Below are 20,017 nucleotides of genomic sequence, written 5' to 3'. Positions count from 1 at the left end.
AAAAAAAAAACAAAGTTATCAACCTGAAGTCTGGTTAAATAATTTGGAGGTCATAAGCAAAAGGATTTTGCCTTTACAGATGAAGTACTAAGAAGCTGTAAGACTGTTCAGCAGATGATCTGATTACTTGCAAATGCACACAATTCCTTTTCACAGAATCACCAGCGACAGAAATTTCAGGTAACACACCTTGTGCAAAACAAAGAAAACTGAATTTTTATTTATTACAAATCCTTATTATTCACATCTGCAGAAAAAAATATTATCTAAAATACTTGGGGTTTGAATATATTTACCCGTGCAAGACTTCTATGAAGTTGGTAACTGGCACAGAAAAAACTAAAGGGCAGGTGAGGATAAAGGACTTGCTAAAGTTTGCATAGAAATTCTATGTGAGAAGTAGCCTGAAGGCTCCTGAAAGTAACAGTGATGTTTTAACACCTGACCATCCCTCTTCCATCAGTTGCAGACTATTTTTCTTTGAGTGGGTCCCCCTATCAGACAAGAGGCCTGGTGATTTTCTGTTTAGAAACAGCAGACACATTTTGGAATTTGGGTGCTGCAGGTCCCATTTTAGATTGTGGGGGCAAGCTCATGCCATAGATCTTTGTCCTTCCCCTGTACTGCCTTCTGCCCTCCTGTTCTTTTCACAAAGACACCCCTCGCTACGCCAGAAGCTCAGCATGGTCCCCTCCACTGCTTGAAGCTACTGCCAGTCCTCCTGACCATGCTCTTCTCAGCCCCTGCCCCATCCACATCTCCTGGTATGCTTTCTGCTCAGCCAAAGTTTCCCTCAGACAGGGTTTTTTAGGTTTTCTAGGCTTTTTCTTTCTTAAAGCTTTCTAGGTTTCAAGTTCGTAAGACAGTGTTTTCACTATGATTTTTCAGGTTAAGAAGTTGCTATTAATCTCCTGTTGCATAACAGCGACACGCTACACCAGTACACTGTCATCCAGCATGATGATCCAGTCAAACACCACAATGTTTTAATTTTTCTTCTGCTGCCTCGTGATAGACGTGGTGGGTTCCTTTTCCAAATCAGAATCGTAGTTCAGTAATCTGCAGGCAATATGAACAGAGCCCTCTGCTTGTAGAACCTCTGTCAAAAGAGCTGATTACTGGATATATGCATTATGTATGGACATAAATTCTCTGTATCTATGGACATAGCACAGATGTATGCGTACTCAACTAATTCTACTGAACTGGAAGAGCATCAGTGTGGTGATGAGCCAATGTAGTCCAAGAAACAATGACTATATACCACATCACTGTGTTAAGATGTAACAAATGCAAGGTAGAAAGAAAGGAAGTTAATCCTTCCCTAATCCTTACTGAAGCAAGAATGGACTAAAGGCTACAATTGTGGTTACTTCCAGGTGAAGTACTTCCCAGGAAGACAAACCACAATTTCCAAAAATGCTCCAGGACTAGCAACATGGGGTTATGTTGTCTTTTCTATCTTCTTAGAAGCGTTCTTCCTGAACTTTATATTTAGACAGTTAACTTGTATTGAAGCAGGTAAAATGTACAATGGGGCTTACAGCACTGGCAAAAGCTTTGATATTCTACATACCAAATACCTACAAGTAAAAAGGGCTTGTGCAATTTATTTTAATGACCATAAACAGACTTTAAACCATATTACAGTCCGATTTCCAAAAGCACTACAATATTTTTATTTTATTTCCAATTCTGTTCAATTGCATTTATGCCTACCTACATACAACATCGCTGAAGGTTGGCTGAGGGCTTGCACGTCTATGCTAAAATGCTTAAGAATAGCAGTAACTACCAGGAGGGGAAGGTTACATGTGTGCCATTTTATCAAACTTATCTGACCATTTTACAAGGAACATTAATTATTTAAATGGTTTTAATACATGCAGAACTGCATATGCTTCACAAATCATGTGGTACACTCCAACATAATGCGATGGTTATAGAGATTGACAGGAGGTGATAGAAACCAGCTCTTCTTTCACCCATCTCCGAGTAATGCTTCAACAACAGAAAATCAAGTCAAACTAATTTTACTGTGAGAATGGCAGCTGAAAGCACGAGGAAGGTTATGTCTCCTTCCCCAAGAAATTACAGGTCAATGGAGTGTGTCTTGTACAGCTTTCATATCAGAAAGCTAGAGAGATGATCTGGCCCTGATTAAAAAATTATTTTTAGTTTTTAAACAAGAAAAGTGTGCACAAACAAAACACCACGTGAATTAAAAGACCCAAGTAAATAAAGATGTCTGAAATTTGCCCAACTTTGTGATCAAAGTTTGGTAACAACAAGTAAGTTTCTGGGGTTCGAAGTCTTATTAATCAAGGAATATAGCATTTGGATTAAATGTGGACTCAAGAAAAACATGGAGTTAAAAAACTACAACACATTCAAGATGCTAGAGAGCAAAAAGGGTTCAAAAGTTAGTTTGTGGAAATAGAAGCAGATTAAATATCTAGAAATAGTTTAATGAGCCACTATATACATGTGGAAGTGTTTCCATTAAATACTTATCTTTAACCACAAGCCAACCTCTGCAATGTGTGCACCCAACTTCTGGATGGTTATGAAAATAATTTTTTGATGCTACTTCAACTATAATTTGCTAGGGGGGGAGAAGGGTATAAGATTCCAAGTTCATCTTCATGCTGTTTTAAAACCCTAACCTTCAAGCAAGAGCTTGATCTATGGGAAACAGCTGCAGAAAAGTAAATCATCTTCCTTTGAAAAAGTCCAGAGTGTATTTTTGTTGAGCATGTTTTGAAGTCATGGTAGGAAAATTAGTGAAAATTGTAAATCTGCTTGCAAATCTGGTCATGTCTAACTCAAAGATTAGGGGAAAGATTCCAATTTAATAGTAAGACCATGACAACCCTAGTTAAGCATGCTCTAGGGCAGAGCAGATGGGGCCCTTTGCTCACCTCCACGCGTTTTGGATTTATTGCATGCACCCAACACGTTTCATATTAGACACCCCTTGACTGTGTACTTGAGACAGCAGGGTTCAGTATGCACTTCCTCTGCAGACCAATATATTATTCTAAATTGGGCTAAAGTGTTTCCGTTTCATGAGTGATATAAAGTTCAGATTTGAGGTTTTTAGGCAGCAGATCTACAGTCTTCCAACAAATCTTTCTTCTTCAAGTTAGGAAAAGCAAGCCTCGAAAAAGTCAATTTTACTGAATAATTACATATTTTGTTTCATTTAGTTGAAACAAAATCCATTAGTGTTCTTGTAATAACTCATCTTGAAATGGATGGTTTGATCACATCATGTTTAGTACCAACATACAAACAAATTACGGCTTATTTTATCTGAAGAGGAGTGCTGAGAATGAAGGTGTAAATCTTAAAAAGACTGCATTTTACTAAAATTCCACCTATACAAACAAAAACATTTTACAGAGTCAATGAAGAAAGGAACATGAGCAGTACTAAATATCTAACAGAAATACTAAAAACAAATTTAAATTTCTTTTTTGGTACTTTGCTATACTCAGATCAGGATTTACAAGTTTATGTGCTCACACACCTCTCAGAGAAATAGCAAGTTACCAAGTTTTCATACATTTGATTTGTGAATTTATTATTTACAGGAATTATTAGGAGTGGACTTTAATTACAAACAGCATACCAAATTTGCCACTTCAGTATTTCACAATATTTACATAAAACAGTAAGCACTATACCATTTCTGAAACTGAAAAATTTGAAAATTGAAAATTGCAGTGTTTGCATGTTAGTTGCTCCAGCTGGATGAGTCAGAAGATAGTCAGAGAAAGAGTCCTACCAAGCATCCCATCTACTTCAACAGCTACTACCAGCTAATAGTCAGTTGTGCAATACAATTGTTCTAATATTGCATTTTCTAGATACTTGGCATACTGCGTCCACTGTTTTTAATGTAATGCTAGCAAAACGATTAGGCTTACTGAAATGAGATTCTGGATTACATGAATGTTTAAAGGGACAAACTAAATTAATCTAGAATTATGTTCCGTATTGTCAAATTACATCTTATAAAAAGTTCTTATATTTTATTTGTTAGAGGGAATCCTCAAAACGTCTCCCATTAAAGTCAGTTTACAAAACCTGAACAGTAAAAAAAAATACGCTACAACTGTATATGTCCATATATAATTGTCCTTCGTTTCCAGTAATAGAAAATGATAAAGACAGTTCAAATGTACACTGTTGCTAGTTTTAGAATAGTCTCAGACTGCTGCAAATTAAAAACACTTTTTTTTTTTTTTTTTTTTTAATAATTGAGAAAAAATAAAGGTTATGGAAATGCAAGAGATTATCAACCACCTGGTCTACAGAGCTCAAACTATAGCTCTCCACGAAGTATTAATAAGGAAGTGATTTACACATCATCTTCAAAAGAATGTTTAATATATCCTTGTTTCCATCTAAACATGACCATGTTTTCTGTTAAATAAACTTACTTTTTGACCCTCCCTTCATATAGCATTCCCAATACTTTAGTTACAGTATATAAATTTCACTGGAGAATAAGAAATGTCCTTATGATTTGGTAACTACTATAATTTACAGTATTTTGCAATAAAAATAGTGGTCAGTCCCCTTATTTTATTACTTGCCTTCTGAATCTGCTGCCCAGCAAAGCTGATTATGCACAAACTTTCCAGTCAGTAAGGATGAGATGAAAGCCATACTTGATCCTTCAACCAGTATTACACAGAAATGGATTAATAATTGCCTTTCTAGGAATGTTTAGTTGCCACCTCAGCTTCACTTCTATCTAAGAAATGTCTGTCTCCCCTTCAGGCTGCTACCCTATGTAATCCCACATACAAAAAAAGGGAGGCCCATGTACACAACCATGCCATACGATCTCATATCTAACACACTTGGTTCGAGTCTGAACATACTTAAGAGCACAGGCAGGCTACCTACACACACTTTTTTAATTGCCCAAACATATTGCATATATTAACTAAAACGTGTTCATATTTACTGGAAGGCCAGAAGATAGGTGAAAGACTGTTCAGCCCAATTAGCTGGCAGTGGGACAGGTCAACCTAAGGAAGTGTCGTAGTATCTACCTTCTAAGGCACAACAGGCAACACTGAAAGTACTCTCACCCTTCAGAGGTGTCTAGTGATTTGGCTTGACAGGCAAACACAACAATGTCAGAAAGGTTGTTTTTATTTTTAGATTGTGCAATTTTTAGTTAGATTTGCTAAAACACAAATAGGTCAGAAAAACACAAGCCAAAAGAAAAAAAGTCTGTGTCAACAAGCCTTATGCACCATCCTTGCCTCAACTTTTTGGATTGAAAACCTGTGTGTGAGCTCAGCTTCAAGTAAACGAGCTCTGTTTAATTTTTTTATTTTTTTTAAATCCACTGCACATGAGACAGACTTACTCTTAGAGTATGACAGCTTTGTTCATTACAATCTTAGTATAATCCCACTACTGGGAAATGGTATGTTTGAATATACACATTGAGAAGTGTAGAGGAATGAGAAAAGTGTCGTGTCTTCTTGTCTAAAACTCGTGACCAATAAAACATCCACAGATTAGTGTAACGGCCACCTCAAGAATCATGGAGCCAAACAATTTAGAGGCTGCTATAGTCATAGTTTACATCATATGTAGCCAATCCATAATCCAATTCAAAACAGGAAGTTGTGTTTTTTTCAACATAGTTCCAATTTGTTCAATACAGATATAGAAGTTCACAGTAACTTAGTAAGACTGCATTAATAAAGGAATCTACAAATAAAAGGATCGGAGAGAGCTCCATTTCTCACAAGATTTGAGAAAACTTTACTTATGTTCTGCAGTCTGGCCTGTACAGTTGGAATTGCTCGTTCAACAATTTTTTTTCCTCTCTGAAGCAAAATAAATATTGTAAGAAAAAAATTCCCCAAATTACAATGGAATTGGGCAGGGTAGGAAGAATTTACTATGTTCTCAAGCCAGATCCTCTGTCTTGCTAAAACAGGAGAGTCTTAACTAGAAGTGTGAAAGTTTACATTCAGGTATCAGTTTCTGTGTTTTCAACAGAACATTCAATTTCCTAGCCCCTTGAAAATTACCAAGCATCAAGTAGAAGTCTCCTTGGCGAAGTGGTATTGCTAATCCAGGTGTCTCTATGTCCCATGCTACCTTCAAGCCTACGTGCCAAACAGCTGGGTCTCTTCCCTGCAGTTTCTGATCATAAGTTTCTTCAGCAGGTGAACCTTTAACGATAAAAGGAAAAACACCATGAAGAAATAAGACAAGTACCATAAAATACATTATCTGGTCTTCTAACAATACAAACTTAATTACATCCCATATTGGTACAGTCTTAACTTTTCTCAAATATCCACCTTGCATAATCAACAACTCCAAAGTCAAAAGTACACCACAGATATAAAAATGCCATACAAAATCAAGAATTTCTTGCAATTACTAAGATGAAAACTCATGTTAACTACAAAGTAAAGGTAAATCAAAGTTTGTAACACACCAAGTTATTCTGACATTCTCAAGTACCCATAATGAGAGTTGTAGTTTGTGCCCACTTCTACAACATGAAGAGAAGTGCAAGCAAGGAAAAAAAAATAAAAAGCCAGAACACTGATGTAAAAATAGATAACTTCTAAAAATAAGTTCAAGTCAAACTGCAAAAACATCTTAAACAATTGAATTTGTTAACAGTTGCAATTTCACTGAATCAAACTGAGGCAAAGTAAGGTGAAAAATGCGCACAAAACCCTATCTAGGCAACCAGCTACAGGAGAGAATCTGGGAATCATATCTATCATTCCTCTCTCAAAATTATTAGTCAAACATGATAGATAACATGTGGGAGAGCCAATGAAGCTTCAATGCATTTGTCACAACACTTTCCTTATCATTAAGCAACACGAATGTGTAGAGCTTGGGGAAAAAGTAATCCACTGCATAAAAATAGTATTTAGAGCTTAATCCCTCTGAACTATTTTCATAAGCTTACTTCACCGCAGTATAAATTGAAAGATACAGTCAGCATTTATAACAAGGTATTTGGGAGCTATGGCATAACAGTTTTATGGCTCATGTAACAGAGCATTTTGACAGAGAAAGGATGAAGTTTTAATAAGCAATTGGCACAGAACAGCAGTCAACTGTTAGAAATCATCAACAAAGTAGCACGCATAGTAATTGCGTGTATGTTAGTAATAGCCTGTGTCCCAAAGCAGCATGCATAATAATTGCATATACATTAGGAATAGTCTGTGTCCCCATGTTGTTGTCCATTCCCAGCATGCTTTTATGTAATAATTTTTGTTTTTGCTTAATCTAGAACAAACACCAAAATAAAGATGCGTATTCCTCCTGTAATAATACACGCACATAAAATTGACCTTGAACTCAACTCCAAAATATTCAAGTCATTCATCTCATGTGGTCACTGCAACGTTTGTTGGGGACAGCCTTTAATAATGAATAAAGTGTCTTAACTTCCTATGTTGATTAAGTATTGCCTGCAATCAGGAAGCAGATAGCCAATCTGCTCTAGTTTAAAAAGCTAATCTACAGTCCTTAGCTAAAGGTCCTACTGTACATTCATCGCTCGGATCCCCCCTGCTGCTGCTGCTCTCATCCCGCTGAAGCTCTGGCTGAGGAGCAGCTCTAGGCCTTTCTGTCAAGGAACACACAAATGAGAAAACAAGAGTGAGCAACCACTCCAAAAAATCAATACTAAAGTCTTCGAGGGGCTTTCATATTTTCTGCCCCGCTCAGATAAATTGTAACTTAATTTAAGAAAAAATGCTTTCTGAAAACTGCAAATAGGATGGCTTTCAAGGCATTTTTAATGCAATATATCATGGATATTATAAAAAGAGGTAACCTTTCTGGGTTAACTCTCTCTGTTATGCTGCTTTCCCATTCACTTTGGCAGCAGCACTGTTCACAATATGGCACCAATAAAATATAGAACTACAATCAGAGACAGCAATTTCAATCAAAGTTTCCTGGGGTCTCCTCATAAATCCAGCACCTTTGGAATGTGCTCGTTAAAATGACTTATTTTTTGCAGTTTGATAAATTTTTTATTGCTCAAGTACAGAGTTCAAATGTAGCTCAGACTCCTTTTCTCTATATTCTCAATTATGGCACCTTATAATTATCAGCAGCAATTGGAACCGATTGCTCCTACCATGCTATTTTGGTAACAAATGGAAGCAAGCTGACACTAGCTTTTAAATACAAGCTCTTCCAGAAGCAAGAGGGGGGAAAAACACCTTAGCATTTGTGGTATATCTCTGGATGGCACTGACAAAATTTACCCAACAAGAAGGTATTCTAAAATTCTGTATGTCACACCAAGTATGACTGGATGTTGTATGTGTTAAGATAATAACAGCTCACATTTAAGTGAGAACATTTCAGAGCATCTAAACCTTAGGCGCTTGAGAGTAAATCATGTGGACTTTACACACAGCACCTTAAGAACATGTATTTATTTTGGAGCAGACTATATAGAAATGATCCAATGTAGCAGCACTTAATGGGAATACGATAAAACTATCTGCAAATTTGAACTCTGTTCAGTAAAGTTATAGAATTTGGCCTGCAAGAAACCCTTGTGCCTGCATCCCAAATGGAATAGCATAACTAGGTAACAAGCTTGCCATAATGTAATAGCTCAAACCTGTAATTAAGGATAGAGCCATGAAGGAGGACGTAGCTGTAGAGAATTGGCCACAATGCCGTGCCTTAACTAGACAGCTCATATTCCAGAGATGCTGCAGCTCTCAGACCTGATCTTATCAGGTTCACATCGTGGATAGGTACAGAACAACATGAAACTTTCTTTTTTTCCTGGATCTAGTTTGGCTATTGTTGCACAGCAAAGAAAGTAGAAGTAGCCTCGAAAGGCTTCTTTGCTATTTGGCACAAAAACCTAGAGGTTTTTGGCATTCTGAAACCTAAATGGTCTCTATTTAACTGAAACTGTACTGCCAAGCTATATCCTAAATGTAATTTTAAATCAGACATCATTTCTTACAGGATGGAATCAATGCCAATGCATTGCTGCAAACAAGGACTGTAAACATCCAGTTTTGTTATTAACTTCAACACTTTACAGATTGATTTAAATTTTTCCAGAATGTAAAAGCATTTGGGAAATTTTCTACACTGGAATTTGTACAGTCTTCCATGACAATTTCTACCTGTTAAATACAAGGTAAGTGAAAAAAGCCGACCATCCTTTGCTTTTCAGTAGCTGGCGGGAAAGAATGAGTTTCTATCCAGAGTAATTCCATCTGCCTTATTACTGAAAAGCCATAGCACAAGCAATCAGACTGTACTAACATTTTAACTCTCACTTGCAATTAACGTTCACAAAAACAAAAAAGGAAATATTTGCTGACATTGCTCTTACCTATTTCCATCTAGAATACTATGTCCAAATATATCAAGACTAAAAGCACTAAAACAAGAACAAAGAATATTCTGTCATCTTTGCTGAAGGAGAGGTGATTTGATGAAAATCAGTGATAGTCAAAAACTTCAAGAAATCAACAGGTAATACGAATGATATATTCTCGGTAAATGGGGGAGATCAAATCTACTCCTATATGAGTAATTTGATCAATAAAAATGTGATTCACTGAAAAAATAAATTCAAACTGACCAAAATCTACAAGTTACAGACCCGATAATTCTATAATTCTACTCGCATATTCATTTTAGGTAATATATATTATTAAATTAATTGCAAATAATGCTAGTGACAGCATAATTGAACACATTCTAGATTGTAATCAGGTATGCCTTATGCACCATGACTACCACTCAGGCACTTTCACACAGTATACACACATATCGGGAATATTTAATTTCCACGAGAGCCTATTTTTAACAATTGATAATCTTCTTTTAACCTAGTGCTGTTATGTATTTTACTCTAAGTAAAAAATCATTACTATTCAGATGAACACTGAGCAAAATGTCTATCCCATCTTGCTGTTCTAAATGCATTTCATTTCAAGTTGCTATGAAACAGCTTGACACTTGAAACATGAAAATAAACTGTGATAGTAATTAGAATATCAGCTTGTTCCAGTATCTTTTTGTTGGCTCTCAAATTTCTTCTCTGGCATATTAAAAACAGTTTCTACTTCAATTAATACTGATCAAAGTTTCAAACATTAAACTTTCACTATGGCATCAAACAGTGAACAAATGAACAAGCAAATGAAGTTGTTTCAATTAGTCGTAACTGCTTTAATGCCATCTAATGAAGTGAGTACATAACAAATGACACAAAACTGCAAACTGAAGTAAAAAAAAAAAAAAAAGGCATATAAACTGAGTTGTGCATCTCTAAACCATCACACAGCTACCTCGGTGTAGTACGAATGTTCGACTCCCAGGGCTCCTGCTGTTCCAGATGTGAAGAGCTGGGGATTCTGCCTCCATGGCAGGAGAGGTGAGCACTGCCATGAAGCTTTGCAAGCCCCATGTACCCCAGACAAGGAGACGCCACTCACTCAGGGTGGTCTTGAGTGACCACAGAGAACCAGGGGAAGAGCAGGCTGACAAAATGTGCACAACTTAGCTAAGAAGAGAATCAAGCCAGCTGTAACAAAATCTACATGCCTGATGTAGGAGTTCCCTACAGAATCCATATTTTATCCCAAAAAATTAAAAATCCATCTAATCAACATTTTCTGAGGAAGACCTGCTCCATCAAAAAATTTCCAACCATCTCTACTCTTTTTATTATATATACTATAATGACTCTGTCATCGTGTATACACTTAAGAGAGAATTCAATGCTAACTCAATACTGAGTCAGTGGACAAAATACCAATAAAAGATACTGGCATAAAAAGCAAACTTATTTATGGAAAATAGGAACAAGAGTCAAGATACACTTCTCCAAAGGTTTAACAACAATCTTCAATAAGCTGTGGCACTAACTCCTCCAAAGTTCATGGAACCAATTTGAGCCATGCTCAAGAGTTACCAAGTGAAGCTCAGCTTCCTTCAGATTTAGATCTGACTTCATAAATTATTTTCCTCCTAAAAAGGGGTCATCTCCAGCTATACTGAGCTGTTAATATTGCCAGCTCCTGCCAAAGATTTTTTTTATGATTTTATTTATTCATATAACATAATAAAAAATGATCAAAACTTTTAGAATCACTGCAAAATTAGTCACAATAATTAGGGTAATTCTGTGTTTTGCTTTGTGTTTTTTTTTTTTTTTTTTTAAGTGACAAATAACTGTTAGAAAATTGTTGGAAAGCTCTTCTGTAAGCTTTCCCATTATTTTAAAATTCTTCAGGTAAAATAAACTTTTATTTTATGTTTTTTTGGTTTTTTTTTTTGGAAAACGTCTTGTACTTCTTGGCAAAAGCACACTCATTACACATAGATGCCTACATAATTTTTGGTGTAAATACGTCAAAGACATTTCTACCCTTGTCATTCAAGTCTTGCATAAAATTTGCAGTGGTTTTAAAACAGTGTAATTACTTGTCTAACCAGCTGAACTCCAAGAAACAAACTCAAATGACACAGTAACGACTAAACATAGCAACTTCTTTGTTAATTTATAGCTCTCTCAACTATTTTTTCTCCTCCGCAAGTTTTATGTTGAAGTAAAAAAGTTTAAGCATGCTACCATAAATCTTCACAAATACTATTATTATTGTCATGTTTATGGTTCTCTAATTTACATGTTTCTAGAAATTTCTGTATCTACAGTACTTCTGAAAAATACACTTACTGGACATAAGACAGCAACATCTTTGCTAGAGAAAACAAACTTACAAAAGAATGTGACACTGCTACTGGTTAGGGAATCCTTTTTCATTCAGTTTGCTAAGCAAGCTGATGTTTTATGTCCAGGAAAATGTACACACGGTGATTTCCACTGAATGTTAAGTAACAAAGCAACCCTTCATTTCAAAACTAACAATAGAAAGCACATTAAAGCATAAGCTATTATTTGTACATAATGGTCTACAGCCAAAGCCTACCCAAAGCCAATGTGAATTTTTCCCATGTGTTGAAGAAAAGAAAGGATTTTTTGGAAGTACTAGAAGTCACTTGTAAGCTATGATACATAAAGGATCATTTTCAAATTCATATCAAGTGTCTAAATTCTAATCTTATGTTTGCAAAACTGGAAGCTATTAAAAAACATCCAAGGCTTTGTTCAGAATTGCTAGGAAAAAAAATCCTCATTTCTGTTTTTAAATAAAGATTAAAATAGAAAACGTACTTTAAAAAATATTTAATGACTCTTCAAGCACATTTTTCCCCCTTAATACTGCATTTAAATTGTTTTTTAAGTAAGAGCCTGCAAACCCTGTCAGACGTGTCTTTCTAATGGAAAATTTGCACTCTTCTAAACTACAGAAGTGTTGGCAGGTCCTTCACAAGACATGAATTGGCACTACAGCACGTAGATACAAAATGTATATACTTTCCAAGTAAATATAGTAGTAGTTTTACACAAGAATAACCCAAAATGATCTTGCCAAGGAAAGGACAGGAGTAAAATCATTATAAAGCAGAAACACATCTGTATATGATTAATAACACAAAGTGATCTCAACTGTAATAAACTATTTTTAAAGGACAGCAGACACGTTCCTGTTTTAGCCTAAAATAGATATTTGACAGATTTTGATTTCTTGGCTCTTAATCGGGAAGTCAATTACAGCAGTTTTTAAATCTACTCAGAGAACTACTGCTAGAGCCAGCTGCAGTAAACACAGGTATATTTTGCAAAGGTGTAAGGGGAAACAAAGATAGGTCTTAAAAATAGGAATCCTAAGGACCACAATGTATTCAGATGCAAGTGACAAACCAACTCTAGCATGCAGATGTGGTTTTGTATGTACACACAAGGAAGCATAAAAGAGCTTCAGGGATTTTAGACATTTATTTCACTAGTCAAGTCATACTAAACTACCTCCCATTACTCACCTTCACAGCTGTAACTGTACACAGCAACTGTTGACCTTTCAACCAGATTCTCATCATGGTGCCAACTCACTGCCATGTTCCCCATTCCAAAATAAGGCTCTTGTTTCAAGTACAGCATTTGTAGAGGATCCATATAATTTAATAAAGTCACGTTATAAGATGTTCTGCTATTTAGACTCGTGAAGTCATCCTCTGGTACACAAAAACTGCTTTGATCTTGTGAGACAGACCCTTTCTCCCTAAGAGAAGTAGCAAAGTTTTGCTCCCTATCTATTACAGGGGTATCTTCAGTTTCTTTGGACTCAAGCAAATTTTGTCCTTGTAATGCCTTGACTGCTTCAATATGCAAGTAGTCATTAAGTTTGATTAATGCTTTACAAGCATCATGTATTTGAGGACTGCAATATTTTATTTCATAACCCTCGGTAGGCCAAGGAACTGTAAATAATCTTGTGTTCAAGTACTTGTAAGTGCATCCTGGGTTTCCAATTAATATACGAGACACTGGGGTAAAAAAATCTTTTCCTTTGATCCTAACAAGATCTTGAAAGAAACAATCATGCTTTCGCAAGGTCAAAAAGCTCTCTTGTACCATCTGATGGAGCTCTTCAGGTACTGTATCAGATTTTCTGAAAACTAGCTTGGAATACTTGGTCTTCCACTGAAAGAGAAAACGAAAAAAACAAAAATTATTTTTCCACATGAGCCAAAGTATTTCATATATTCAAGAAAGGACAGGGATAAGTTCACAGACCATCAAGCATGAGTCTAAAACACAGTAAAGAAATAGATGCTAGTATTTGCTATTTGGTATTCATACTCCAACATATTGCACAGCAGCCTATAACCGGAGTATCACCAGGGCGAATATCTAATGCCACAACACAACATTGAGAAAGTGTCATCTAAAAGCAACTCCACTCTCTTAAAACTGCAAAACGTATCAAAGGACATCTACAGCTTTATGATCAACTTTATAAGGCAGTATAGATAGCTTTGTGTCTTTTCATAGCCATATGACACTTCCATAGCTTTTCTGCTGACATCATTTTGGAATGTCAGAGATTACGAAAGCCATCAAAATTCTTTGCTTGCAGTTGAATTTGTTTGTACTTGGAGGGAAGTTACAGCACAAGACCGACACCCTGGTCTGCTCCCATACTTTCATTATTCAGGTATTCAGGTATTATTCAAGTATTCCGGAAATACTTGGTCAGCCTCACTCCTACTCTAAACCCACTTTGCTGGTACCTATTCGATAAATTGCTGATGCACCATCTTGGATAAAAGCATATGAAACAGACATAAAATCAGACAAAACCATATGAATTACTTTCTTCCTCAATAAATATTTTAATAGCCCCTTGCTAGATGGCAACATCGTCACTGCATTCTGCCATCTCTTAAATCACCGCAATGCTGAAGAGTCTCAACCTCAAATGGTTGGGTTACACTGCTCTTAATTCCATTATGTTACTGGAACCTTCTTAAGTCTGGCATTTTCCATCTCTCTACTCTTAAGCCTTACGTTGCTAGTGTTTACTGCTGGATCACAGCAACTGAACATCAGCCAATATGAATCAAGTCCAAAGCAGTAAAGGACGCATGTATTCAGTAGCCTAAACAAGCAGATTTAATAAATCTGAGAGCAGTACTATGTACAATCACTGGGGCTAAAATCTTACAAACCAAATGCCTGTAATAGTTCTGAACTACTCAATCTCGCAAAATCAAGAAGGAAGACCTGTGACAAGGTATTTTACAGGGAAGATAAAAGCACCTTAAAAACAAAGGGGAAAAAATGAGGCCAAGAGAATTAAACATAAACCAAAAGCTAGGAACTGCAGAAAATCGACCAAGGAAGTGAAAGGTAGGAGAAGTAATCTGTGACCAGCAGACAAGAAAGTAATTTAGGAAGAAATTCTTAGAATACTACAGATCCATTACTATTGTAGTTGGTAAGTTATAATGTTTAATCAACAGCCCTAAACAGTTTGGATGAAGAAGTTTTAAAAGGCCTGGTCAGAGTACTTCATTAATGGTTAACTCTGATTTCCCTTAATTCGCAAACCTCAGAAAGTTCCAAAACAGTAAAAGATTAATACTGCAGTAATATTTGTAAAGGGTAACCAAGATGCTGGAGGTATTTATAGGTCTGTTGATTTAGTGTAGATTATTTGTCAACTAATGGGAGAACAAACAAGACTGATTTAAAAAATAAAACTGATGCAATTAATAAAAAGTAAATAAAATATAATAGAATGTAGCATGTCAAAAAAGCCACCATTCTGCTGCACTGCATTCTGTTATCTTCAAAATATTCCCTGACGTTCTGGTCCTTCCTATTTACACGTTCCTCAACATATACCAATTAGCTTCCTTTTTTTAATTATAAAAGTTTCCAAACTTATTTTACCCCCCACCTCCCCACCTGTAACATCCTCTTCCCTCCCACCCTCTTCTGACCGCGCCATCTCTGCTATCAGCTGGAGCTCAGAGTTCTGCAGGTTGGGCACGCAGCAGCTCCCAGCCAAGCCCGGCGCTGCTCAGCAGCAGCATCTTGCTTTGAATGCGAAATACTGCTGCCCACTCCAAGAAGTCTTGGATAATTTTATTAATATGGCTTTCTAAGAAAGTGAGTATTACATCATCATAACTTTTACTGGCTGCCTGTAAATCATCTGGAACAACTGCTGAGACCATTTGTCAAGCCAGATGAAGACTAGAGAGTAAGTTATTAAATAGACTACATTCCTACTTATTTCATTAACACTAACAGATGAAAGAAACACACAGACTAATACCCTTAGTAAGGGAAAGGCTGTAACGTGTCAATTATCAGGTGTCAATTAGTACGTTGGAAGCTCAGAACCGCTCACAACACGTTTCCTTTTGTCAGAAAGTCGGTCACTGCCCTGAGGAAAGGAAGATACCGCTGGTGTTGTGGGAAAAGAAATAAGGTGAGGTGAAACCTGCAAGCTCTGGGCAACAGGGCAAGAGCTCACAGATGCACAACACTGATCCCAAAATTTTGCAAATGTAGTTGCAGCCTTCCATACTTAAAGGGAGCTTATAAGAAAGATGAAATGCTTTTAAACAGCACTAAACCCACGACCACAAAAGCATCACATTAGCTTACATCTGCAGGGTCCTGCTGGTACAACTCAAAACCACTTTATCTAGTACTCCCACTTCCAAGTTAGACTTATACCTGCCTTTCAGGAAAATAATTTTAAAAGGTGCCTTTAAAAAATACAAATTAGGCAGTCAGTATGCACATTTCCTTCTGCATGAAAACACATCACAACATGTTGTTAACCAACAACACTTGAGAAGGTTTTATAGGATTGTGGTTCTACTGAGAAGGTGACTCTAAAAGGAAGCCCATTTTAGCAATAGTGATCAAACATAATAAATCTTAGTTTATCTATAAATGCTACCACCACTGCTTGTGAATTCTTAAAGTGAAGCTCCCTTTTGTTACACATTTTTAAGGCTTCCAAAAACTAGCTTCCTGAAGAAGGTAAAGAAATTGATATAAAAGTATCTACAGATAATAATTTCTGACAACAGTATTTACATGCTTAACTTTGAACACCAAAGACTGAAAATCATTGAAGGTATCTACTCTGAAGGTCCCTCTACAATCCAGAGCACAAAATACTGGATCCCAGCTTTCATTAAAAGAACTGAACATCAACTGGAGAAAGAATTGCCAAAAGCCTGAAACAATTCCTTCAGAGGTCACGAACTGTCTCATTTGTTTCAATCAGTGCTTTGTTTTTGCAGCCTTTGAACAACACAGTGAAAAATATCCATACAAAATAACCACTGAAAGTAGTAATGGCAAGTCTGAAGTATTTACAGCTACAAGCAACAGTCAGATGTAGGGGTAGAGGTTGACAGAGACCATACATACTTCACAATCACACTGAACAACATTATATGCTGTGGTGTATAAAGATTATTGCTGCACGAGTTGTTTCATTATGCAAATGTGTATTAAAAGAGCACTGGCACTTCTATAGGAGCATCCCAGTAGTTCTTTAAATAATTCTGTATGTAGGATGTGCTCAGGTCAGATTAGAATATGTAATGTGGTAGCTGGTTGTTATGGCATATTTAAGAAGTCATTATTACTACACATTTTTACATTATTAAATACACTGAGTTTCTGACATGAATCACATGTGAAATTCCAAACAATTATTACAAACAGAAGGAGGGAAATAACACTGTGATGTAAAGCAACTAAATGCCTGAACACACGTACTAGAAAGGAAGCACACAGATTTGATAAAGGTAGCAACATTGCATTTCCCTCCCCAAGTGCAGAGGTAATGCCTTCCACATTTTACTGCCAGCCAGTCAGGTCAGAGGCCTGTTACCTTTAGGTTCTGTTTGAAGATTACACGCTTCAGAACTACATTATCATTAAGTTTTACACGTTGTACTGAAGATTCTACCTTAAATAAACACCACGCTGATATCTCAGAAGTCAGGGAGTGGAAACATATTTCCGACACATTACATGAAAACACTTTGGACTTCTTTAACTCTCCAACCAGTCATTGTGCTACGTCTAACATAAGGAAAGCATTAAGAGATCAGAGCACGGGGTGAGCACCGGGTTCACACTGGACACCTCGTTGTTTTTGGGGGATGGGGAAGGGGGAAGAATCATGTACTGTATGTTGTAACTCTGACAGCAAGTATTAAAGGTCAATTCACTGTTCACTGAACAAAGTGGTTATGTGACTGGCAACTAAGGGCAAAAAAGGCACATTTGACGCTGAATTCCCCATATGAACGTTACACACACACTATTTCAAGCAGAGCCATGCTTGTACTTGCAACAGTGGTACTCAATGCAGAGAATCAACCTACCGGGTAACTCAAGTGATGATAAAGCTGGAAACCAGCAATAAGAACCCTTGATAAGCAAACTGACACATCATGAAATGACAGTATCTACTTCACATATTTGCAATTGGCTTTTTTTTTTTTTTAAACAGGCTTTCTTGCTCATACTCAGCGTTAAACATTACATTGTTTCAGCTGGTGGTGTGGGGGCCATTACTAAAATCCTTCATCACGCAAGACATGCACTGAAAGAGGATGTCAGTGAAGTTTTGCTTGTGACAGAACTTAGTTTCGTCCAGATTGTACATTTCCATGCCTGTTAGTACACAGTAGTTTTGAATTACATCCCACATAACTGTTCCAACACACTCAAAGCATACTGCTTTATAAAGGGCAGGCTCTTAAAGAAGTTCTCTCCTGGAAGGACAGACTATAAAACTGAACTTCATCCTACCACCGTGTAGTACATTTAAGCATCACAGAAATTGTGATATCTATAGCTGTGATTAAAGTAATATTTCACAATTACCATAAGAATGCAGAAGTTGTGATGTTTATCACATATACTTAAAGTACCTAGCATACACACAAACACTACACAGAAAGTATAAGTCTACATAATGCAAACACAATGAATCTGAACTCTATTAAGGCTTGAACATGTCCAATTTCTCTGCTTATCTTCTTCCGATTGTGTTCTGTATTTATATATTCCTGATACCAAGCAAATGAGATGCCACTTGAGCAGCCTTAGCTCTGTCTTCTCTTTTCCTGTCAGCTCCACAAGAACAGAGATGTAAAAGGTGGAAAAAAGTAAAAGATGCTGGGCGTAGCATCTCTTGACAAAAGCAGATAAAAAATAAACAGAAGGGCATATAGTACAGGACTATGAAGGAGAGAACAATAATCTGCTTGAGTGCTTAAAGCAGAAAGGGAACATGGTTTTAGGATTGAAAAGAATGTCTTTTTTAAAAAGAGAACAAAAAAGTATAATTCCATTAGGCTCTTGTACACTTTTGCTTGCCCTCTTCTCACAGAAGTGCTTTTCTGGTTAACAGCAAGTAATGCATTCTCATCATTCTGACAGCTGGTAAGGATCCCAATCAAGATCTTACTGCCACCTGGGTCAGCACTGCAGGAATACAGAGAACCATGCTTTCACTAACCACCTCACAACCCAAATAAAGTGGAAAGGCAAGGGAAGTATACAGATTGCTCAATATCACAGGTGTAATCCTGTGACAACACCACAGTCTGATTTTATCCTTCTTAGTTGCAATCCAGTCCCCAACTAAAAAAAAAAAAAATAAATCACATCTTCCTTTTTCTGTAGTGTGAGATACGCTAAACATTTCTTGGCCTTGGTATCCTGCAGAAAGAGAAATGCATCCTTGCAAGGGAAAAGTCAGACCCATTTTTATGCTACCATACACATCTTTGGGCCATATGTCAATACAAGACAGGTGACACGTCTGTCATGTAAACACATTTGCTGTATCTGTTCAAACTAACAGTTTCTTTCTTAGGCTTTTTATCTTTCTGTGCTCCCATTTGATCTGATTGAATTTGCAGTCCTTGCCATATGGTTTCTAGCTGACCTGAGAAGATCCAACACAGATACAGAATATTCTTTGACTCATTTCATGGTACTCGTCAATGCACTCATTTGGCTTACTTCTCATGGGGCTACCAGGCTTATTTTCACTTGTTTTTGGTTTCATTTGAGGCATTAATTCCAGTTCCACAGTTCATTTTTTCTGCAAAACCTCAAAGGTTAATTATTGTATAAAGGTAGAACTATGTAAAAAAAATAATAATTTCTATGTACATATTTTTCTTATTTTGCCATCATCTAACCATAAATGCATTCTCTTTACAAGTCACAGAAACATTAAAAGAATGGTGATGTGTACTACATTTTAACAAAGCATAAGAAACAGTGATTCACTGTTGCATGAGTTACGTTTCAGGAAAATAGAAAATAAGACATTTATTCCTGTAATGCAGATTTTCATTTCAGTATCTTCCAATACATATTGCTATAGCTTCCAGCATGGAAGAAAGCTAAAGACTGAGTTTGAAAGCTGGTCAGGCCAATATCCTAAAAATAAAGTAAGTTCACAAAGTTTTGATTCCCGAATATCCTGATGCTACAGGTCTTATTTCACACCATCTGAAAGTATGTTATCTTCACCAGCCA

At 36.5% G+C, this 20,017-nt stretch overlaps 1 protein-coding gene across 1 annotated transcript in view; it reads right to left on the bottom strand.

Annotated features, from left to right (window-relative positions):
* FTO (FTO alpha-ketoglutarate dependent dioxygenase) overlaps positions 1-20,017 on the bottom strand; it is a 238,135-nt gene that overhangs the window by 176,303 nt on the left and 41,815 nt on the right. The window contains exons 3-4 of the mRNA XM_032195753.1: positions 12,955-13,615; positions 6,069-6,212 (exon numbers count right to left, since the gene is read on the bottom strand). Coding sequence (XP_032051644.1) covers positions 6,069-6,212; positions 12,955-13,615 — 805 coding nt within the window. The remainder of the gene's footprint in view (positions 1-6,068; positions 6,213-12,954; positions 13,616-20,017) is intronic.

The sequence above is a fragment of the Aythya fuligula genome, chromosome 12, assembly GCF_009819795.1.
Source record: "Aythya fuligula isolate bAytFul2 chromosome 12, bAytFul2.pri, whole genome shotgun sequence".
Lineage (NCBI taxonomy): Eukaryota > Metazoa > Chordata > Aves > Anseriformes > Anatidae > Aythya > Aythya fuligula.
Note: the sequence above shows the minus strand (reverse complement) of the source record. Positions and strands in the feature narration are given on the sequence as shown.